We start from the raw sequence: 23,465 nt of genomic DNA on the forward strand, positions 1-23,465 counted from the left end.
TGAAAAAAGGGTAAATTACATTTTCATACCTCAGGTTTGGGGCCTATTTCAATTCATTACAACATCTTCAAAACATTTGACTTTCATACCTCAAGTACTATTTTATTTCAAAATAATACATCCGTTACATTTTTCCATCCATTGATTCGTTAAGTGCTGACGTGGCTGCCAAATGTCTGCCACGTGGCAATTTTTTTTTTTTTTTAATAAACCTAAATCTATAAAATAAAAAAAAATAAAAAAAACCTGAACCCCATTCCCTTTCCCCTTCCCCGCAACCCCCTACCCAAACCCTAAATCCCATGTCTTCTCCGATCCACTCTTCCCTGTTCACCTCCCCGATCCACTACCCATTAGTCTAGCTGCTTTTGTCCCTCCTTTATTTCCTCGCTTTGGAAACTCTTCCCAGAGCTCTCTCTTAAACCCTTTTAAACCCCCACCTTCTCCCTCTGTGACCGTTCACCGCCGCTCACCCCTAGTCACAATGTCGTAGTCCATACATCTCCTCACCTCGTCCAACCTCGCCATCTCAAAGCACCACTCCTCCTTCCTCTCCAACTTCAATCGCCGGTTGCCGGTCATCACCACCACCACCAAAACCACCGCCATTTCTTTCCCAAAGCTCTCCATCAGAGCCTCCTCTTCCGATCCCGAGCCTTCCGTTCTCGTTACCGACAGCGACACGTCATCCTCGGGGCTCCAATCCCCTCTTTCGCACTCCAACCATGCTTTCTCCAACCCCATCGAGGTCGACGCCGTCACCGAAGTTGAGCTTCAGGAGAACGAATTCTGTTCTACCAGGTGCACCAAGCTCGTATGCACCATCGGCCCCGCCACCTTTAGATTCGACCAGCTCAAATCTCTCGCCCATTAGGGTATGAACGTAGTGTGCTAGGGTGGAGAAAACGAAGTGGGTCGGGGAGGTGAACAGGGAAGAGTGGATCAGAGAAGACATGGGATTTAGGGTTTGGGTTAGGGGTTACGGGGAAGGAGAAAGGAATGGGGTTCAGGTTTTTTTATTTTTTATTTTTTAATATTTAGAAGATTTAGGTTTATTAAAAAAAATTAAAAAATTATTATTTTTTGCCATGTGGCAAACATTTGGTAGCCACGTGGCATATATGTGGTAGTCACGTCAGCACTTAACAGATCAATGGATGAAAAATGTAATGAGGTATTATTTTGAAATAAAATAGTACTTAAAGTATGAAAGTGAAATGTTTTGAAGATATTGTAAGGAATTAAAATAGATCACAAACATGAGATATAAAAATGTAATTTATCCTTGAAAAGACGGGTTACAAAAATAATGTGAACTCCTCCGAAACAAAAATTGGGAAGAATGCATTGGTAAGCACAACGAGGGGCGATTGGTTTAAATGTCAACGGCAGTCAATCCAAAGGCTTCTGCCATGCACACGCGGCATACATGAAAACCAAAACAGCCTGCCCTTTTTTCACCCTTTTTTCCCCTTCTGCTTTTCTGTTGGTGCTTCAATTAATTTGTCTCCTCTTTAATTTTGTGCTACACAAATTGCATACGTCTTTGCTTTTGCCTAGTGCCTAAGTGGTACACCAATTAATGTGGGGATCTAGGGGGCCGAGCCCATGGCCCAAACAGAGGGCCCATTTTCACAGCCTATCCCCTTTGGCCCACCTACTTTATAGGCCCACATGGAAAAACAATAAAGATTCCAGATGTACATCAGTTGGAGGTAATTTGGTAGGGACTGTCAATATGACCATGCATTAAATAACGCAATTTCACAAACAGGTAAATCTTCAATTTTCACTAAATAAATGTATCAACTCTCAATCTCATCAACCAATAACAAAACTCTGCTGACCTCTCACTGTGGCGATAAACGCGTTTCATGTAAATTTTTCTTTAATATGCAAAAACAAGAAACAAGAATTAAATCATAGAACCTTTACACCAAGTGCGACACTCTACAATGCGTAGTACAAGAATCACGGTTCAAACCCAAAAGAATCAGAATACATGATTAAGTTTAATCCGCCACGTTAATTACTTTACCAATCACTCATGATCAAATGCTCAAGTGTTCTTCTCTTGGCAGGCTCTGAACGGTATCCGACCATCTCCCCGGCGAGTGATCACTGCTGTTGGAAGACACGTGACCCGCCGCTCTAGCATCCCTTATCATCCTTAGAACATCTCTCATCGCTGGTCGGTTCTCCGGTGATAGCGCAACACAAGCCATTGCTATGTTAAGAAGTGCCTGCAGCTTCTCCTCTGATGTCTCATTCCCCGAGGCAGGGTCATCCCCTGACTCTGTCTCTTCTTCGCGCACCGAGCGGACCCACCTAGGGATGTCCGAACCATGTTCCTGGACAAGGTCTTGGAAGGGAGTCTTTCCGGTTAGGAGCTCCAGGAGGAGGACGCCAAAGCTGTACACATCGGCTGGTTGGGTGGATGGTTTTCTGATGTCGCGGCATTCTGGTGCTCTATAAAAGAGAGTGGTTGCGCTAGGTTCTTCGAGTGAATTCGGATCTCGGAATAACGTGAGACCATAATCCGTCAAGCAGGATTCAAAATCGGAACCTAACAAGACGTTTGAGGATTTCAAGTTTCCATGAGTTAAGCCGGGGTTCTGGTGGATATAAACAACACCACTCGCCAAGTCCTCAGCTATTTTAAGACATGACGTCCAGTGAAGCGGCTTCCCGCCTCCTGAAGTTCTTGAACCTGTAAAACAGTTGGAGTATTTCACCACTACAACTAGTCTAAACAAACATTCAAGAAAACTTGTTGAACAAGCGACAAAAACCAACTAAAAGCCAAGTATATAATGATATGAACTAGATTAGCGAAGGAACAACGCACACAGTTACATGACGAGAGAGATAAATAGAAGATGATATATCTCCAGCTACACGGTTGAATCTCTTAAAATAATGGTCAAATGTGCAACATGCAGACACGATAACCAGAGAATTTGAGCCGGTGAGACACTAACATGCTGAGGTCATACTCAAAATTGAAAGGTTGATTAGCAGGCCAACTCCTTTCCAAAGATTGAAATTTATTATTGTATAATTGAGTTCAATTATTAATTACCGTCTGAAAGCCTAAAGGCAGGGAACAAATTTTTGACATAATCTTGTCTTTATTTACCTAGATCTCTTGGAGAATGATGAACTGATGCAGAAAGATTGACAATGACTCATGCCCCACTAAATCAACCTTTTTTTCTTCAGACTATTGGCCTCATGAAAAAGAGATAAATTCAAACTTAAATGCAAAAAAGTAGTCGACGAGCAAGATCATGCATGGATGATCACATAAAAGAGCAATCCCGAGTCAACAAGGCTCTCTTCTTTGTGAGGGTAGAGGGGGACATATATTGTACGCAGTCTTATCCTTACTTTAAAAAGAGGTTGTTTTCAAGAATCAAACCAATGACCTCTTGGTCATAAAAGAGTAACCTTTCGGTTGATCATTCATTGATGATCACAGGAATGATGAAATCCTAGCTATGAGATCTAAGAAGACATTCCCAAATCAGGCTGCAGACTTGTGTGTGGGGTCCAACCCCAATTCAAGGAGTTGAATTTGAAGGGCTTAAATTTGTTTTAAAAACCCAGCCAGCCTGCTCACGTTTCATAGAAATGGAAAGGGTTGAAATTTCCTCTACCAGAAACAACACACAAGCACCAAATTTTTTAGGTTCAGGAATACGTCTTGTTTATAGGATGGCCAACATGGTTTCCAGCCCAGAAACCTGCATGGGGTGGACCCTACGGGCGCCTACGGATGCGGGTGACCCCACACCACTAATTCGTTAGATCATAGCGTCGGAAAGCATCCTCTCTGGATCCCTTCTACCTGAGTCTCCTGATCAACAAATCCGGATTTTTAAAATTTGATCTAACGGCTAAAAAACAAGAGGTTCTATTGAAAGTTATAATAATTTTAACCGTTGGATAAAATTTCAAGAATTTGAATTTGTTGGTCTGGAGGCTCAGATGACAAATCCAACATGACCCACCGTTAAATCAATAATCAATGACCTCTAAAAATCATTAGTTAGAAGTTTACATCACTAAATATGTCTAGTTAGAAAGCTTGTATGACAATCATAGAGATGCTTACGTAGGGTTTTCCGACTAGGGCAACTTTACATGGAATAGGTCTTATATTTTATGAAAAGTGTTCAACGAATAAAATGGTTAGACAAGTGTAATTTTTCTTGTAATTTAGTCACACCCAACTCCACGTTAAACACAAGCTACTTGGAAATTTTATGATGTTAACCAGAAGTTAATCTCAAACTTTGGTACGGAAAACTTTACAAGCTAAACACAACCATAGTGATTATTAAACGAAAGAAATAAATAAAAAAGCAGGTGAACAAGGGGAGTAGATGAGATGAGAGGACCGACAAGACGTACCATGAATAAGTGAAAAGAGGACTGCCATTGGGGAAATAATCGTATACGAGCAGGCGTTCCTCCTTAGCCTGGAAGTAGGCCCTCAGTGGGACCAGGTGTGGGTGCCTCAGCTTCCCTAGCAAGTCCACGTGTCTCCTAAACTCGTCCATCCTCGGGTACATCGCGTCCTTCAACCGCTTCACCGTCACGATAAACCCGGACTCCATCACGGCCTTGTACGTACTTCCCATTGTGCCCCTCCCCAGCGTCTCCGCCGACGCCTTGAGCAAATCCTCCAGACGGTAACCCATCTGCTGATCCCCTGCTCCGCAGAACACCAAACTCCCCAACCCCTCACCTTCCCACGAAAACCCACCATTATTAGCTCCCTTGCCACTGGGCCCCTCCCCTGATCCTCCTCCTCTGTCAGTTGCCAGCTCAGCACCCCCCACAACCCCGCCTTTGCTCCTCCTCGCCTCCCCGCCACCGCCGCGACTCCTCCGGCACACCATCCACAGCAGAACCGAGCAGATTACGACCACCGCGAACCCGCCCACGCTCCCTGCGATTATCTTAATCAGTTTCCCGCGCTTTGACTTTGACTTTGGACCCGGTTGACTGGTGGGACTGATCGACGGCGGAAACGCGATAATGCCCCCGCACGGTTTGTCAAGTTGCACCCCGCAGACATAGACGTTCCCCAAAAACGACGACGCATTGAACAGAATCAGAGTTGGGGTCACCGGAATTTCTCCGGATAGCTGGTTATTCGACACGTTGAAGAACCGGAGGGAGGTCTGGTTGAGCGGTGGAATGGGACCAGTGAACTTGTTGTCCTGCAAGTACAGGACGTAGAGGCGGTGGAGCCTGAGCAGTGACATTGGGATTTCGCCGGAGATTTTGTTTCCAGCGAGGACGACGACTTTGAGGCGGTGGAGGTCGGAAATGGAAGAGGGGAAAACGCCGGAGAAGTTGTTGTCGTTTAGGAAGAGGGATTTGAGGTTGAGGAGGCCGGAGAGGTCGGGGATTTGGCCGGAGAGGGAGTTGCCTTGAAGCTGAGGACTCGCAGCTGGTCGAGCCGGTTCAAGATCTTGTGATCCAGAACCCCCGTCAGGTTCGAATATTCCAGCACAAGCTTCGTGACTCTGCCTCGCAGGCAGTCCTTCACCCCTTCCCACTCGCACACATTGCTTCCCTGCCGCCATGGCAGCACGCTTTGAGGGTCGATTGTAGATTTCAGAGTTAACAGAGCCTCCGCATCTCCTGCTTCTGCCGAACCCAGAAAACCCCAGAACAGCAATGGCAGCAATAAGAAAAAGATTCGACCTTTTTGAGAAACCATTTTTAAAAATCTGCGGATTGAATCGATTTTTCAGACCGACAACATCTCAAAAATGCAATCTTTGAACTTGTATTTTGCTGACTGAGAAAACCCAACTCGCAAATCAGAAATCAGAATCCGAAATGTGTGTATACATATGGAACCTTTTGAATCTCGAAAGCGAAAAGGTTTTGAACCTTTTGAGTTCACTTTCCTTTCTCAGTCTCTGCCTTTGACTCGATCGATCACTGTGCTGATGCTGCAACTGTACCATTGATTGATTCGACAGCTTGAAACAAAAAACAACGGCTTTTGCTTCTAAAAAAAAAGCACTTCTAATTTACTCTACTCCCAGCTGCGGAGGAGGAGCATTTAAGGTGCAGAAAGCCCCATTGGCGAGCTCTGCGCACTGATGAATGGGGAGACACCAAAACTGTGGGGCTTGGGAACACGACATCGTTTCGCGGACATTTACTTGTAATCGTAATTTTATTACAGCGTAAGCTTCACGTGAAGGAAGCTCAGAACTCCACTCCTCTCTATGATTTGTATATTCTTAATCTGCAGGCACAATTGAACCCAATAATTATAACTAAATAAATAACATTTTCTAATTTATGTTTGTTTTTACTTTCTCTTGGGCGGCTCAAAGGCTAAACTTTTTAACCGCAGAGTGGTGAAACCTCAAAACTCAAAAGGGAAAGGGATCCAAAATTTACTCACCCCCGAGTCTTCGATTTCATCAATTTTCAACGGACTTGGCCTTCTTTGCCCTCCAGTTTCCACACTTTCTTCTTTTCTTGTTTGTGCAGTCACGGTTAAGCCACATTAATATTTTATATCATTATTATTTTTTATTCTATTATCTCTATAAAAAAAATCAATATAAAGATTGACGTGACTTAACATTGACCGCACAAAATAGAAGAATATGAGAGTGTATGGGAACCGAAATAACAGAGAAGCCAGGTCCATTTTCAACAGCTAGCTACCCTCTCTGAAATTAACAAGCGTCCGAAAACCTCAGATAAAAAAATGATATTGAAGTTGTGAAAGGATTGAGTGAGTCGACCCAGATAAATGCTGAAACTTGAAAAGGAAAATTACACATAAAAAAATCTGAAAAAATGACACATGTGAACTACCACTTGAATACTCAATGCTTGAAAAAAAAAAAAAACTCTCGAGAACAATAATTTAACTGGGCAAGTAGGTGAAAGAATTGAAACCTTGAGACATTCTTTTGTCACCGATAAATCACATAGTAAGTATTAATGGTGAATGATTTATCTTTTAAACGCCTAATAAGTATTTATTGAGCTAGTGATGCTATTAAACTAGGTCTTAATTGCCTCCTCATAGTCCATGCTAGGGCAGAAGGGGTTGAACTTATGGACTACCAGACATCTTACTCCATCATTGCGAAGAACTTATCCATAAAAAGAGATATTTTTCCTTGGGATCGAAACATAGAAAGTACACTACGTGATTTTATATAAATAGTGTAAAATTGTATTTTTTAAGTTATTAACATTTTAACACACATATCCCTATAATTTGTATAGTGACACGTGAAGTACTACCCTATGTTCCGGTTACACTGAAAAATCTCTCTCATAAAAAATCTTACAAGGTATTTCAAACCAATAGATACATAAATTTTCCAAATGACTCTGATTATTTGTCTAATATGTCACGGTAACAGAGCTAGGTAAGTCTCCTTCCTCATTACTCATGTACAATCATTGGTATTGTACACGTGACAAAAAGCTGGAACAAGTAATTGAGCTCACGTTAAATATCCGGCCCAACAAGAAATGAAAAGAGAGGGTTGAGCTGATCACGTTATCTCACCGCCACTTGGTATTCGGCTCTAACAACTCATGCCAACTGTCTTTCAATCGATCAATACGGTGGTTGACGGTGGTCTTGGCCCGACGACACACCCGCATACGTTGCCGGAGATCTAGGAGGGCCCAAAAGATATCAAATCTCATGCACACAAGCAATCAGCAACTATTATCCAGCTTTTATTTGGGACAATTATAATAATACATTGGTGTGAAAAGACTAATATAAATTAATGGTTAGAAAATCAAAATCAAAGTCATATCAGGAAAAAGATTTATATGAAACGAGCTCTCGTTATTGTGTCGTCTTAATTTAATATCATGTGGCAAGCAGCGAATCTGTTTCAAATACTTTGCTATTATAAGAAAAAGATTGAACACAAAGTAGACCATAGCAGCGGCAGATGCACATTGGGACCAAGGTACCGAACAAGCCTTTATATTCCCTTAAGATGTTACAAACAAAACGCACATAACCATGAGTAAAATATGAAGAACAACTTCGTCGTACAAAGAATATGAAGACAGAAAGTTCTGCCTTGATGCCTATAAGTTATAACCATGCGTGCATTCCCATCTGTGACAAAACACCATGAAACAGAATTTAGAGCAAGAGAGACAAGAAACGGAACCTCAAGCCACCTGCAATTGGCGGCGCCTAGCTGCAGCTTTCTCAAGTGCCTTCAATCTATTAGCTTCCATTCGCACTTTCTGTTCATCTGTCGTCTGACTTTCAGTGGATTCGCTAGCTTCATTGTTTTCGACTTGATTGGTTATTTCTTTCTGGAAACTATCTGCTGCAGATATACTAGCACTAACGGCAACCATCTCACCATGGAACGTCTCAGACGGTTCCTACAATTAGCAAAGCAAAGGACATCAAGCTCTACTTATTAACAAATGGAGCCTTAATCTGAAGACCAAAAGAACTTCAAATAAACTAGATTGAACAAAATTGCACATACTTGAGTAGCTTTCTCATAGATTTCATGAAGCATCTCTTCCTGCATATCATCCACATCATGGTTCCCTGAAGACGAACCCCCCTGGTAATCACTTGGTCCCTCAGGGTTCAAGGTTTCTGCAGGAATATAACAAGATCAGAATTCAACATGGAAACATAAAAGACGATCGTTTTTCCAAATCAGCCTATTTCAAATGCCACGATGAATAAGATTATTTCATATAAACATAAGAACTCCCTACTTAATTATTAAAACAAAGTAACTTAAAATCAATGCAAGTAGATTTCCACTTTGCAATATTATTCTCACCCACTAATCTCTGGTAGTCCGGTGCAGTGATGTTTCTCTCCTCAACATTACTCATAATCCACTCAGCAGCCAATCCTTTATCCTAACATCATATCCCTAATCGAGTTATAACCTAAACGTCTGAGGATCCATTTTCAATCTTCTTACAGGTCTTCTGTTAATGATTTACGGTAATTGCAGCACTCGGTCCTTCCAATTAATACCAAATAACTCTGGCAATAGGCACTCAAGATTTTGTACAAATGATATAATGCCAGCAACTCTAAAAATGTATCTCATCACATGATAAATTAGAACAATTATACAAAAATGACGGAGCATAATACCCTGTTGATCATTTGGAATGCCTTCCTCGGCTGGTGGTTCGCGCAACTTTGTTGGGTCTCCTCCACTTGCAACTCTTTCTCTCAATTCCCTCAGCGTCATCTGCTCAAGAGTGCAGATTAAGAATTAAGCTTTGAGGGAGACTCCAAAGACATTCAAAATAAAAAAGTGAGATATCATCAGTACCTTTACTCGTCTGGTAGCGGCAACTTGTTCAACCTTATGAACAAACTGATCAAATGAGTAATACGGGAGCAAACGCGAATGCCATTGTGTGTACAACCCAATTAGAGTTCCCAAATCTCTAACCTGCAAAAATTGCCCAAAGAAAAATGGCACTTTCACATTTTTCCTCAGTAGTATCACACTTTCGAGAAAATCGCTTCAAACCCAATAACTTAGAAGGGAAGAAGTGCAACATAGAAATTTCACAATTAAGAATCAATTAAAGCAACGCGTCTGGATAACTGAAGGGTTTTCTTCTCTAATCGAGCTTTAATTTATAATTATCGAGTTACTTTTTACCAATTTACTAAAAATATTAACAACTATTATGAATTTTCTTGCACAAAGGAAAAGAAACAAGAGCAAAAGTGAGATATCAGACCTCGTGTCCGCGGCCGCGGTACTTGAAGGCGCGAGGGAAGTGGTGGAGGACGTAGCCGAGGCCGTCATCTGAGAGAAGCAGCTCCGGAGTCAGCTTCGGCCGAGTCTTCGGAACCGACACCTTCTTAACCTTCCCTCCGATCCCAGTACCAGTACCGCTTTTGAAAGGATATGAAGAGGAATTGGGATTGGTGGGATTAGGGTTAGGATTGGGATTGGGATTGGGATTGGGATCGGCGTTAGAATTTGGGGTAGGGGTGGAGGAGGAGGGGCAGTCACGTGACCAGTGGCCTGGTCGGCCGCACTTGTAGCAGCCGGTTGCTGCTGGTGCCTTGTCCATTTTCTTCTTCGGATTTTGCTTTCTGAATCCGACGAGTGGATCGTGATGTTTTGGTATTTTATTTCATTTTCTGGATTTATTTTTTATTTTTAGATTTCTTGGCGGGAAGAATTGGAGGGAATTAGAAAAGGCCATTTAATATATTTAAAATGGGCTCTGACTATGGAAGCTAAGGCCCAAAATTCTCGAGAGATTATGTCTCACACTTCGAATTACTTCTTTTATACTCTTTTAATGTTTTAATATTTGTTTATCAAGTGTTATTTCTTTTCTTCAACACCATCAAACGAATCCAGAATATTCCTTGTAGAATATGAATCTGAAATTCGTCCTCAACCGCTGGATATCCATATAGTGGTTGTTGTGTGACATGTTTGAAGGCATTATTTCATAATCATTCACCATTTGGCATTGCTAATTATATAAATAAAAAACTAGATTTTCATTGCATCCCAAAAAACTGAACTCATAACACAAGAAGAAATTTACAAGGGAAGTCTCGTCACATGCCTCAATTCCTTTCCCCCTCTCCTTCCTCACTCTCTCTTTCAATTTCTTCACAACGAATTCAAATCAACAAATCCTCTAATTCTTTTCTCAAAATTGAGGTATTATGTACAATAATACTTCCCTTGCCAATGCAAGTATCTATATGTATGCGTCACCTGTGATAAGTTTCAGTTTTTAAACAACGGCACCTAACGGGTTTTCGAGGCTCAAGAGTTCATGGACCAATCGTAGTTCTGGTACACGATACTTATATGCCCTCCGTCACCCAAAAGATGTGTCAAAAGACCTGCTCTGGTAGCATCCAAGTAATTCAGGATCCACTTTAGAATTTCCTTTTCTTGTCCAAAGTCACCATTGAACCTGCACAAACGCGCGCGTGCGCACGCACACACACAATATTTGTTTCTCTTCAGCATTGTCTAACCATGACGGTTGCTTTTAGAACAACTAACGAAGGTTTAATAATGACTTCATCACTCACCATTTAATAATTTGGGTGAGGCTCACGGTCCTCTTCTCCAAGTTCACTTCCATTCCACCGCTCTTAAAGAACTCTCTAGCTGCAAATCTCAATTCAGCTTCAACTCCTTGGGGTGAGAAAAATCTTACCGTTGGGCTTGACCTTGTCCCGTTACAGAGTCCGAAGTGAATTAATGGATTCACCCTAGCACAAGCAAGCTGTATTATATCGGACGAAATGAAACTCAGAAATCTTTTCAGACAATGAGAAAGTGTATTCAAACAAAATAACATGTATGTATGACTAAAATGCAAGTGGAGGAAGCTTTTATCCAGAACTGTTCTATCGTCCAAGGATTAGGGAAGGGAGAAGGCAGAAGAATCAGAGACTAATAAAAGTTGTTCACCTCTGTTCGCTTGTCTCCAGCTCCAAAGGACTTGACCAAGGAATAAGGAGGTCTGCGGTTGTTTCTGAGGATCCCATTTTCGATGGCGCTGAGGGAATAAGGATGGCCACCGACCAAATACTGGAAGTCGGAAAAGAAGGATCTCCTTTCGATTACTCCTTGTGGACGTCCTATCTTGATAACTGCATGGATGACCATGGCATTGTAGAGGTTCAAAAAGAAGGCTAGCCTCTCATCTTTTGAGAGTTCAAAAAGGTTTACTCGGTGTAGTTCTTGAACCAAATTTATGTACCTGCATTGAAGAGAGGAAGGAATTTACTTAAAACAAAGTTACATGACTAGCAATGCAGATTAAGATAGGCATCAATGTATCAATAATTTGATGCAATTTTCTGTAAAGTAAACTAGTAAATTGGTGAAATTGATGCCAATCAAAGTAGTTTGTTCAAAGGGCAAGCCACTTCATCATATTTCAATTCTTAGGAATATGCAATGTAAAGCAAGAAATAGCAAATTGGTGAAACTTTCAGCATATAAATGCTTATCTAATTGAGTGAAAGTGCTAACTGCAATGTTGACTGATCCTACCTTCGGAACTCCTCACTGTTGCTAATGCCGATGTAATCAAGATGGCGCCTGTCATCTGAGGCATAGGACTCGAGTATGGCAGACATGATCTTGGTGAGCCTTTGGCCAACTTTCGCTGCAGGCTTTGGTTCACAATCATTTGTGGATCCCCGGAAATTAAAGCATTTGGGAATAAATGGTTCGTGCTCAAGGAAACGATAAAAATGGTTTCCATCCTCGAAATCATTTTCCCTACACAAACACAAAAGGGTTATTATGGACGAAACTATGCCAGTTTCTTTGGTTTTCAGTTGGTTCGATAGGTATTTTCTTACCCAAAGACATGATGAATAAAGTGCTTCCTGGCAAGCTGCCTTCCAATCTCAACTGCCTGCATATGTTGTATACAAATTATTAACATCCACAATCTTGACAGACAATTTTTTTTTTTTTGAAACATCTGTTTAATGCCTCACGTGTAATCTAAAGTTTCGACTGAAAAGACTCGAGCACTGTTTCATCTGTTAAATTTGACCAACTAAAATGCAAAATTAACAGAATTTCAACAAAATACAATTAAAAAAAGAGACTACTTAATAATTATTATACGTCATAATTGAAACAAGAGTGTTGAGAACTCGGTCCAATTCCTATCAATTTATGAAACAAGGTCGGCTGACGCAACGTTTGAAATTCCTCCATACCCAAAATGTGGAAAAAGGACTTGGGGCCATGTCAAAAACGTTACGCGTTTACTCTTTTCATAAATCATGGCATGAGTTATGCATGCCCTCGGGGTGGGAAGGAGCCAAATATCTGACTGAAGTTTGTAATGCGTGATTTGACATCTAAGGGGACCCCTTCAAAGTTCAAACATATCTTAATGGCTGCACCAGATCCAACACAACCTTTCTTGTTTTTAAGGAATCATTTCAAGGAGGATTTGTATGGCTCGTTACACATTACGTGCTAATAATACAAAAATATGTATTGATTTTTCTTTACGTATTCTTATATTATAGACACAGAATGTTACGTAACTGTGTACCCTTATACAAGTTGCTCTCTAGTCGTTGGCTACAAAACCAGTCATACAAAAGGCATATGGACCTTCATCAAAAACATGGTCCACCAGCTCTCAGTCTCAACTACTTGTCCTTCCACAATTTATGACCAAATTTTCCACTACTATCTTACTCAAAAAATTCCAAGCTGCAACTGAAATTTCCTCTCACATTAATATATTTATCGTCACGTGAATTCGAAACACAAAAATTGCTCTTACATAGGTAAAATTGAATGCAAAGGAAAGAGCGTCAGAAAAATAAACTCAAGAGAGTGGACCTAGTGAAAAGCTCCTAACAATAATGATATTGTGGATGCCATAATTGTCTTCAATGAATATAACATGTGATGTAAGCTTTTCATTCAAATTAGTCTAAAAATTACCAAATTCAATGATAAATGTAGCTACAAACTAAGCATTAAAATATAAGAAGTAGGTTTGTATCGGTAACCCATATTATTCTTGAGCAAATAGAATAATAATTAGTTTTAAATTTAACTAGTCGATGATATTTATGGTAACTTTGTATTTATTAAGTTTAATGTAACCATACTCCACCGCCATGGTCGTCATTATTAATGTTAGCTATGGTAGTGAGAAAGACGCCAAAGCAAAGTAGGAGACAATCACAAAATTAATATTATTAATTAAATTATTATTTAAGTATTAGTTAACCTATTTATTTTTTGTTAATAACGCATCGCAAAATATTTAGATATAATTTACAAAATTAAAGGTAATGCTAACTATACTAAATTTGTAAACCAAATTTTGTAAACTAAATAATATGAAAATTGATAACTGAATATTACTTAAATGATGATTAACATTTTTATTTCTTATTTACGACACATCATTCAGTTTACAAATTTAATCTTGTATTACGAAAAGTCTAAAATATTAATCCACTTAAAACTAATATTTTATTAATATTTCGTACTTAACAACGGCCAAAAACTCGCTGAATATTTAGCGGTTACTCATATTTTATTAGCGCGTAATCAGTAAACTGCGGCTGGTTAGCGGTTCGATCCGCAGCAGCCGAGCAACTAAATTTAAATGCTGCGCGGCACACTGTAACCAAATGATCCCGCGGAGTTTAATTCAAACAAGCGGACAAGAAATCGCGAGTCAAGCGGTTACGGTGGCTCGAGACACAGAGATAAGAGTAAAAACAACAGTTGTGGAAATTTGGGAGGGGGGAAGAGGGGGTCCGTACCTTTCGACGCCCACAGTCCAAGTGCTGAATGATGACCTCCACCATCTCGCTCCCGGCGAAGCAGTTCTTGACGATCTTCATCTTCATCAGACGGTCCTGAATCGGCAACTTCAGCCGCAACACCCTAACTATCCCGATTATCTGGTCCGTGCACTCCTCCTCATCCAAATCGTCGAATCCGTAAACCGGCGGCGCAGGCGCCTCGTCGGGACATTTCGAACTGAGCATCTCCTCCAACCGCTGGTCAAATCCGCCGCTGTTCCTCAGCGAGTTGAGCGCCACTAGTCCTCCGAACAGCTTCTCGTTGAAGAAAATCTGAGGTACAGACGAGCTACCCGTCCTCTCCACCAGCTCCTTCTGGCGATTGGGATACACGTCGATGTTGATCTCCACGAATTTCAGCCCCTTCTCTCTCAGAAACCTCCGCACCGCCGTGCAGTCCCTGCAATTCGACCGGGAGAAGAAGCTGATTCGACCTTTCAGCGCCTCTTGTCCCTGTGGCTGCTGGTAATCGTCAGACTCGCTCTTGAGCTTGACCGTCACTTTCAGGCCGGAGAGATTGAACTCCGTCACGTCTTTCGATTTCAGATCTTCTTCTCCGTTGCTATTGGGGCGCTGGTCCTTCAGCGACGACAGCCGCCTCACGAACGCCGCCGAGAAATTGCTGCTTCGCTCCCGGATGAGCTTCCCGATCGCCGGCACGTCGACGCCGAATTTCTGGTTATTCGAAGGATCGTCGTTTGGAGAATCCGGAGGCGACGAGTAAATCCCGGGCGGCGCCTCCGGCTTCGGGAGGTGCGCGTGAGGACGGAAGATCCCTTCCGCTGCTGTAGCGGGCATCTCAACGGCTAATTGCACGTGCTCGGATTTTTGTGGAGAAACCGTTTGAAACTCGTCCGACTTTTCTGTTATCGAGGTGGGCGAAACGTCGTCGTCCCGTTCTTCCAGGTCACCATTTCCATTTGCATTTGGAATCTCAATTTCCGAAAAGCCATCTCCCTCTTCCTCCTCGTGATCTTTTTGCTTCGGTATACCGTTGGAGACAGAATTTGAACGATTTATTAATTTCTCGGGCTTTCTGGGACTTTCCGGGAAAACCCCATTGGCCGGCACGCCGTTTAACTTTCCGGCGGGTTTACAAACTCTGACCTCAACGACATTGTTCCCGATTCCATTGGTGGAAAAATCCATTTATTTCCTTCTTCTCGAGGAAATGCAAGATTTTTCTGTTTTTGGAAAAGGAAAACTGGGAACCCTAAGACTAAGAGGAGGAGGGGAGAGAGAGAGACAGAAACGAGGAGGAGGAGAAGGAGAGTTGACAAAAAGGGAAGCGAAGAAAGCAAAGGAAAAATGGGTTAGAGAGAGTTTTTGTTTGTTGGAGAGGGAACGTTGAATTCGGAGAGGTTTTATGTAGGAAATGGGCAGAGGTTTATGGAATCCCATTTATTTCATTTATTTATTTTCTACATACAACAAGAGGTCAAATACGTGAGACATTTGGACTCTTTTGAGCCATATCCAATGGGTCGCCGGCCCAATATCAACGGCCCTATTTAAACCGCTATCTATGGGTTTCAATTCGTTTTCATTTACTATAATACCCTAGAACCTAGGAATGGCAGAAATTTTCAGAGAGACGGATAACCGTAGGTATCAGGGCGGTTGTTGTATTAGCCGGTGATTAAAATATCTGAAAAATTAAGGATCGATATGAAAAAAAGATGAAAATACAGACATCATCTTATATTAGCGAGATATAGAAAAATAATAAATACTTATGATATCTACTGATTCACTACAAAAAGTTTGTCGAACCTGATTTCGAACTTTTGAATTTTTTTAAATTCTTTCTTTAATTTCAACTAAATTTGAATGAGTTGATATACTCAATTATCCATCCCATTGTAAATTTTCATAATTTATATTGAATACAACCGATATCAATATTTTTATTAATTTTGCACATCGATATTTTCACATATATCGATAATTTAAACACTAATATTAGCAACTTCCAACCTAAAATTGTATTGTTATGTACAGAGGGATCCCTATGCATGAAACGGGGCTGTCAGTTATTGGCACCCCCGACCCAAAACTAAACCGTGGACATCCCTACTTGAGCCGTGATCCAGTAGGGGTTTTTTTGGGTAAATGAAAGGATTCTTTAGGAATGCCGTTATTTTAGATTTGGGTGACTAGTCTAGAAAGAAAGCAATTAGAATTTAGGAAGGTAGTTCCATTGACAGGAAAAGGATACCTAGGGATCCGGAGAATGCTGTGATCGTGATTGTTCATCGTATATCATGCAGTTATAAATTATTTTAAATTTAAAATTTAAAATTAAATATAAATAGTATTTAACAAAAACTGACCGAATAATGTACGATGAACAATTACGATCATGAGAATTTCTAAAAAATTGATCCCGCGGGGATCCTTTTCCCCATTAACAGGGCAAGAGTCCAAGTGGCAGTATTAGGCCAGACCAAATTCAGTCCTTGGATAGGACTTCGAATTTCTTCAAAACATAGTCTACATAGTAACAGAAAAATCTTGTTTTGTTAGGAGGGTAAATACATTTCTTCTTTTGTTACAACACAATAATTACTTTCTTTTTTTACAGCATCCAACAGAAAAAGCAGACTTTGGAAACCTTATCAAATCTTGTATACGTATAGAAATCATTGACCAACAAAAAAAGTTGACTGCAGGTATGTCACATAATTGCACTTACCAAAGGAGTTGAAAAAATTAAAAGAACAACCTATTTACCTTTAAACATACCTTGTTTGAGGAATCATAATTATCTTAAATATGGTGTCCTTACTTTTTGCCTTGCTAATTTTTATGTATTATCGTCCCTTCTTGAAAATATATTATGTATGTATCCACCATTTCCCCTCCCCCTCTATTTTGTAGCATTCATACCTGTCCTCAATTTTGTTTTCATGGAAGTAATGACGTAGTACAATGTAAAGAAGTGACATTAATAAATTAGGGCCAAGTCTTCTCTAATTTCCATGGAGCGAGGTTTGTACACGGCAATGAACAATAACTATGGAGTTGACTTTTCGTGTCCGTTTGAAAGTGATTATGAGAGGACCAGCCAAGCTTTGTCTTGATTTCTAAGCAAGGTTTTACACGGCAAATAGATAGAGAATAACTATTAAGGTTGATCTTTAGTGTTTGTTTTGAAGTGTTTCTGAAACGGACATAATCACTTATAGGTTATAGATTGAAGCACATGAGAGATATTTCTCTATAAAATCACCCTTGGTGTGCTTTTTCCTATAAGTGATTATGATCCTTCCAATCACTTCCAAACAAAGTCCTTTGATTGGGTGAAAAATCCGTAAATTTCTCTGATTTGTGATTTTATAGTCCACGATTCATGATCTATTGAAGTCCACAAAGTATGAATTATAGTCCACTCAAAGTAATTCCATATCTCTGAAGTTAGTGATAGAAAGCCTGTCTGGCTTCTCTCTCTCTCTCTCTCTCTCTCTCTCTCTCTCTCTCTCTCTCGTGGGTGTGTTGAGAAGTTGACTGTGTGTTCCTGTGATATGGGTGCTCAGGATTTCTGGGTGGTGATTGTTCTTGCCTTTTGCTTCCAAGCTCAAATCTTGGGCTCTCAAAACTTGACATGCGATCCCAATGATATGAAAGCATTGGAGGATTTCATGTCAAATTTAACAACTGTGATCGAGGGGTGGGGAAACAGTTTCTCATCTGATTGCTGTAAATGGGAAGGCATCACTTGCAACTCTTCATCCTTTCGAGTGGTTAAGTTGGAGCTTCCAAGTAAAAGACTAGCAGGCAATCTCTCTGCATCTTTAGGCACTTTGGACCAGCTTAGAACCCTCAATCTCTCTCAGAATTACCTCAAAGGCTCCCTTCCAATTGCACTCTTCCGTTTGCGAAATTTAGAGCTCTTAGACTTGAGCTTTAATGGCTTTTCCGGCCCCATTCATTTCAGCATTGATTTACCTTCAATCCAGTTCCTTGACATTTCTCATAACCTTTTGAATGGTTCCCTTCCTGGCAGCATGTGTGACAGCAATTCTACTCAACTTCGGGTACTCAACGTGGCCGCTAACTACTTCTCTGGCAATCTTCCACCAGGTTTTGGCAATTGTACTCCTTGGAGGACCTTGACCTGAGCACGAATTATCTTACAGGCACAGGTGATGGTATATTCAAAGGCTTATTGCGGCTGCGAAAGCTAACCCGATTGAGCATTCAGGACAACAAGTTTGCCGGGCCACCTAGCGAAGAATTCGGTAACCTCATTAACCTTGTTCGTTTGGATATCTCAAGTAATGAGTTTTCAGGAAATATCCCAGATGTTTTCTACAGCCTTGAGAAATTACATTATTTTTTAGCTCATTCGAATAGGTTTGATGGTCAGATACCCCCTTCCTTGTCGAGCTCCTCGACCATCTCTTTGCTTAATTTGAGAAACAATTCATTGCAAGCACAGTTGATCTTAATTGTTCAGCAATGACTAGTTTGACCTCTCTTGATCTCGGTTCCAATCGGTTTGATGGGCCTATTCCCTCCAATCTTCCTTCTTGTCAACGTTTGAATAACATAAATCTTGCCCGGAACAACTTCCGTGGCCAAGTACCAGAAAGCTTCAAGAACTTCCATAGCCTCTCTTACCTCTCACTTTCGAATACCAGCATTTCTAACATATCTTCCGCCTTTAGAATTCTACAGCAGTGCCAGAACCTAACTACTCTGGTTCTAACTTTGAACTTCCGCGGTGAAGAATTTCCTGCTGATCCGACCCTTCATTTTGAAAAGTTGAAGGTTCTTATTATTGCAAACTGTAGGCTCACAGGTGTAATACCTGAGTGGTTGAGTACTAGCAGCAGATTGCAGTTGTTGGATATATCGTGGAACCAATTGCAAGGAACAATTCCAGTCTGGTTTGGCAATTTTAGCAGTCTTTTCTACTTGGACATGTCGAATAATTCGCTTACGGGTGAAATCCCTAGAAGCTTAACTGGACTACCGAGCCTCATTAGTGGGAGGATCTCCCTTGAGGAACCTTCCCCTGATTTCCCTCTGGTCATGAAGAGGAATGCAAGTGCACGAGGGTTGCAGTACAATCAAGTGTGGAGCTTTCCACCGACGCTGGAACTAAGTAACAATAATCTTAGCGGACCAGTCTGGCCAGAGTTTGGGAAACTGAAATTGCTTCATGTTTTGGATCTCAAGTTCAACAGTCTAGTAGGACCGATTCCGAGTAGTTTATCTGGCATGTCCAACTTAGAGACTCTGGATTTGTCTCATAACAAGCTTTCGGGGACAATCCCGCCTTCGCTGATCAATCTCAACTTCTTGTCCAAGTTTAGTGTTGCAGACAATCGGTTATACGGGGTGATCCCTGCAGGAGGTCAGTTTTCGACCTTCTCAAGTTCAAGCTTTGAAGGGAACAGTCTTTCCTGATACGATGCTTCCCCTTGTCCAGCAGGACTGGATGCTCCTCTGGGAACATGGTTCGGGAAATCGAGCAAGGATTATACAGGAGTTATTGGCGGAGTCGGTGTCGGATTTGTATTTGGAATAACATGCTTCATTGGAATAGATAGGTACGTCTGGACTTTTTAAGGAGAGTACATCCTACATCCTTCTTTTTATTTTATTTGTATTTGGAATAGCATGTACATTTACGTTCGTGGCCTAATGTATAGAGTATTAGCTTGTGGTTGTGTAAGTGAGAGAGGTTCCAGCACCGGCATATTCATATGCAGCGACACTCGCACACGAATGGTGGGAGGTGCCACATACAAACATTTGTGTGGAAGAACTTCTCCCAAGTGATGAAGGTGGATTCCTTTGAATGTAACAAAAGAAAAGCATATGAAATGTAAGGGTTGCAAATTAGATAACACTTGGCTCAGGGACCATGCCTGAAGAGCTCCGCAGTTTACCCACTTACACATGCCTAAAGATCATGCCCGGAGAGCTCCAAATTATGGACAGAGGTCCTCTCCGGTTCTCATTTTCTAGAGTACAAAAAGTAGGAAATCCGGATCACATAAGTTGAATTTGACAGTTCTTATCAACTCAATCCCCAGGCTCACTTCACACAATCAAAGGCCCTAATCACTCTTTCTCTCACTTGAATTGTCCGAATTTTCTAGTCCTAACTCCTAAGACTCCAAACAATGAGATTCAACAAGAATCCAAATTCGCCATCACAAAGGAAATATGAGGCCCGATCGTCGAACCAACTAACCGATACGACCTATACACGAAGGCCTTGGGCTAATTGCGACCTAGGAACTATACCGCGAGGCCCATATTATACCCAAGGGCGAAAGCCGAAAACACTGCTTGAAAGTGAGTAGTGACCACATGATGTTTTGCTTCTTAATTAATAGGATGATGAGATAATCTAATAAATTATATTGCTCCCGTTGAAAATCTAATTAGACATTTACTTTTGGCACAAAAAGTATTAAAGCATAACATGATTTGGAGCGTCTGCTACTTTTTTTGTGTGAGTAGGTTGCTTTATTCATCTTTAAAAGATAATACAAAGAATAGTACAGAACTTTACATACTAGCGGAAGGCGCACTGCGACTTCCAGTTTCGCAACAGGCACTGAAGAATCTGGAAAGAAGAGACAAATACCACCAAATACTCCCTAGGCATACCAAAAAAAATGAGGGGAGAAGAGGAAACACCTCCCCGCTCAAAAGTTACAAAACTGGAAACATGGTAGTCCGTTACTACCCGCGAAGGAGTACCATAACCGGCGATGGAGGAGGCATATGTAGTTGGGACCAACTCATAAAGCGCACCTTCGAATTGATTATAGCTGCAGCGGCATGGGCTGCTTATTATTCATTATTGAAGCATGTAATGTAATCCACTATTAACCCACTCATTATTTCTCTAAATGCGATTAATTAACATCATTCGATCAATCTTAAGACTTGGATTTCACGAAACATATAATTAATTTTCTCTTTTATTATTTGTGTAGTGCGTACTTATATGGATGATGACGCAGGGTTCGCATTCTCTCCGTAAGTCAATTATATATGTCCATACCACTATTAATGACCATGATCTCTCACGACAATAGCAAGCAATAGGTTTCATCCCAAAACAAAATAATGAATTAAAAATTTTGCAGACGTTCTGTTGGCAGTAGGCACACAATTTAACAAAACACCACGTGTCATTTTGCCATATTTGCCACGTGTAATGAATCGATTTGGGGTAAGTCTACAAGACTAGTGAAAAGCAATTGTTAGATGAAGTAGGATTCATTTCCCTTCAAATACGAACGAAAGAAAGAAAAAGAAGATTTGGAGGAGAGAAATCCTACTCCTTGTACAGGCTCAACTTTCTCACAAAAAGTATATATGAGTTTGTTGGTTGAAACTTGTAGGTACTTAAATTAGTGGTAGCACCACCATGAGGAGGACTGGAGGATAATCCCACAGAAAAAGGGTAGACATGCCACGAATTATCAATATACATTGTCCAATCTAGGGTTGGAAATTAATTAATTATTTGGGAGGAGGATGTTGGTATTAGGGTTGAAGAGAGAAGGTCTAATTCAACACAAACACGTACACTTATACATACACAGGTCTTTTAAGGGAAAAGATCCTCATATTTAAAAAAAAAGAAAAAGATGCTCCTCTTGATTATTAGATTTGACTTTAATGAAATTCTGTCGTTGAAATTAAATCACAGGCCACAAAATCTCAACTATAGGATTTCATTAAAGTCAAATCTAACAGTCAAGAGGATGTCCCTATTTTTTTTTTTTAAATGAGGATCTCTTCCCTTAAAGGCTTCCTATACATACATGTTGTATAAATTGAGCGCATAGCTAGCCATATGACTTTTCATAGAAGCCATTTTTACACTAAATTATTTGAAGTATAGAAAAGTGATTTCAAACTGAAGAAAGTTGGATTTCACTATATAACCAATTAGCAATATAGAGTGTAGTCCAACATCACATATAAGGTCTTTTTCTTGTTAATGTGAAACTCATTCTCGACACTCTCCTTTACTTGTGGGAAATTTCCAAGCCTAATACGTGAACAACACAACTCGGATGACGTGCAACGCTTACGCTCTGTTAGACTTCACTTGTGAGACAACTTACTCTTATATCATAAAAAAAAAAAAAGTTAAATTCTACTATAAAACTAATTGGCAATTAAATGGCGACGTCATCTTTCATTCTGCCTTGTGTTAGAGCAATTTTGTTAACCGAAAATACGTACTCTACATGCATGCATCCTCAATCGACATACTCTGCTTGCAGCGTGAAATATCAGTTTTGGGCAGTACAGCTTTTTCCACTTTTGTGTGTGAATTGAAATTACGATAAGATGACATTACATATGAGACAGACACATGTAACCAGTTGTGAATTGGACATCTAATACATGTGACATCTATCATCATTCACAAGATCTATCATGCATGCGTCTTCCTAAGGATAAAAAGGTTCGAATTTCCTTTTTCAAAGAGTTATAATTTATTTGTATTTCATGTGCTTATTTATTTGAGCCATAAGTTCACAGGATCGATTATGCATTTGTCTACTTAATTGTTACGGTTGAAGTTTTGATGTTTATTAGAACATAGTGTTTTCAATTTTTTTGAGCTTAATTAAATGCATGCACAACAGTGACAAAGTCAAGATTTCATGTGTGTGAGGGCCTCTCACATGCATAGTTAATTTGAACGCAAAACATGAGAAATTTGAGTAATTTGCATAAAAATTGAAAGACGCTAAATTCAATAGAGAGATTGAAAAAACATTGCACAAACTTAGAAACCCTGATTATGAGCTAAAAAGTAAAGTTTAAAATATAAGTTAAAGCCAAAAAAAAAAAATTTATTAAATAAGAAGTGGAAATGAAGACTGTACTGCAATAAGAGGGATGAAAAGAAAAATAAAGCTACTCTAAAACGAAAAAGAATTTAAATTAAGTACATACTTAAATTTTAAAGGTAAACTAATATTTAATATGCCACAACAACATCCGTTAGAGTAGCATGATAAAATGGCAAAATGGGTCACATATCATTTTGATCCCTTGTTGTTGGCTCCGCCCTGCCCCACAAGATCTGCAC

General features: G+C 40.4%; 3 protein-coding genes and 1 pseudogene across 4 annotated transcripts; 1 reads left to right on the plus strand and 3 right to left on the minus strand.

The window, feature by feature from the left end:
* Positions 1-1,769: 1,769 nt before the first annotated feature.
* Positions 1,770-6,289, minus strand: LOC125471893 (inactive leucine-rich repeat receptor-like serine/threonine-protein kinase At1g60630). Its single transcript, XM_048572833.1, is given in 4 exon segments — positions 1,770-2,710; positions 4,417-4,435; positions 4,437-5,443; positions 5,446-6,289. Coding segments are annotated over 4 exon segments (1,977 nt in total). The 5' UTR covers positions 5,738-6,289; the 3' UTR covers positions 1,770-2,051.
* A 1,051-nt stretch (positions 6,290-7,340) lies between these two features.
* On the minus strand, positions 7,341-10,299 carry LOC125472037 (TIMELESS-interacting protein-like). Of its 2 annotated transcripts, XM_048573081.1 has the most exons (6): positions 9,772-10,299; positions 9,351-9,473; positions 9,167-9,266; positions 8,532-8,647; positions 8,199-8,421; positions 7,341-7,682 (listed from the first exon to the last, which is right to left on the minus strand). In XM_048573081.1, exons 1-5 carry the CDS (start codon positions 10,108-10,110, stop codon positions 8,200-8,202), a joined length of 900 nt encoding a protein of 299 aa, XP_048429038.1. In that variant the 5' UTR covers positions 10,111-10,299; the 3' UTR covers positions 7,341-7,682; position 8,199. The 2 variants fall into 2 exon arrangements, with proteins under 2 accessions (XP_048429038.1, XP_048429037.1); XM_048573080.1 differs by lacking the exon at positions 7,341-7,682 and having other exon boundaries at positions 7,704-8,421; positions 9,772-10,296.
* A 399-nt stretch (positions 10,300-10,698) lies between these two features.
* LOC125472033 lies at positions 10,699-15,834 on the minus strand. The gene is made up of 6 exons (XM_048573076.1): positions 14,339-15,834; positions 12,389-12,444; positions 12,075-12,305; positions 11,487-11,778; positions 11,102-11,298; positions 10,699-10,980 (listed from the first exon to the last, which is right to left on the minus strand). The coding sequence occupies exons 1-6, from the start codon at positions 15,527-15,529 to the stop codon at positions 10,827-10,829; spliced, it is 2,121 nt and encodes a 706-aa protein (XP_048429033.1). The 5' UTR covers positions 15,530-15,834; the 3' UTR covers positions 10,699-10,826.
* A 1,698-nt stretch (positions 15,835-17,532) lies between these two features.
* On the plus strand, positions 17,533-20,063 carry LOC125471914 (annotated as a pseudogene).
* Positions 20,064-23,465: the final 3,402 nt, after the last annotated feature.

Source organism: the organism of the source record quoted next, unplaced genomic scaffold, assembly GCF_019419815.1.
Source record: "Pyrus x bretschneideri cultivar Hongxiangsu unplaced genomic scaffold, Pyrus_bretschneideri_v1 Contig63, whole genome shotgun sequence".
In the NCBI taxonomy this organism is placed as follows: Eukaryota; Viridiplantae; Streptophyta; class Magnoliopsida; order Rosales; family Rosaceae; genus Pyrus; species Pyrus x bretschneideri.

What these genes read in the sequence shown, in the direction of transcription:
- LOC125472037 (XM_048573081.1), bottom strand. Translation starts at nt 10,110, where the DNA reads ATGGACAAGGCACCAGCAGCAACCGGCTGCTACAAGTGCGGCCGACCA. An exon ending in CCGCTACCAGACGAGTAAAG is followed by an intron (nt 9,267 to 9,350) that starts GTACTGATGATA and finishes ACTCTTGAGCAG; the next exon opens with ATGACGCTGAGGGAATTGAG. An exon ending in CATTCCAAATGATCAACAGG is followed by an intron (nt 8,648 to 9,166) that starts GTATTATGCTCC and finishes ATATTCCTGCAG; the next exon opens with AAACCTTGAACCCTGAGGGA.
- LOC125472033 (XM_048573076.1), bottom strand. Translation starts at nt 15,529, where the DNA reads ATGGATTTTTCCACCAATGGAATCGGGAACAATGTCGTTGAGGTCAGA. An exon ending in TGGACTGTGGGCGTCGAAAG is followed by an intron (nt 12,445 to 14,338) that starts GTACGGACCCCC and finishes CAACATATGCAG; the next exon opens with GCAGTTGAGATTGGAAGGCA. An exon ending in CTGGAGACAAGCGAACAGAG is followed by an intron (nt 11,299 to 11,486) that starts GTGAACAACTTT and finishes GATATAATACAG; the next exon opens with CTTGCTTGTGCTAGGGTGAA.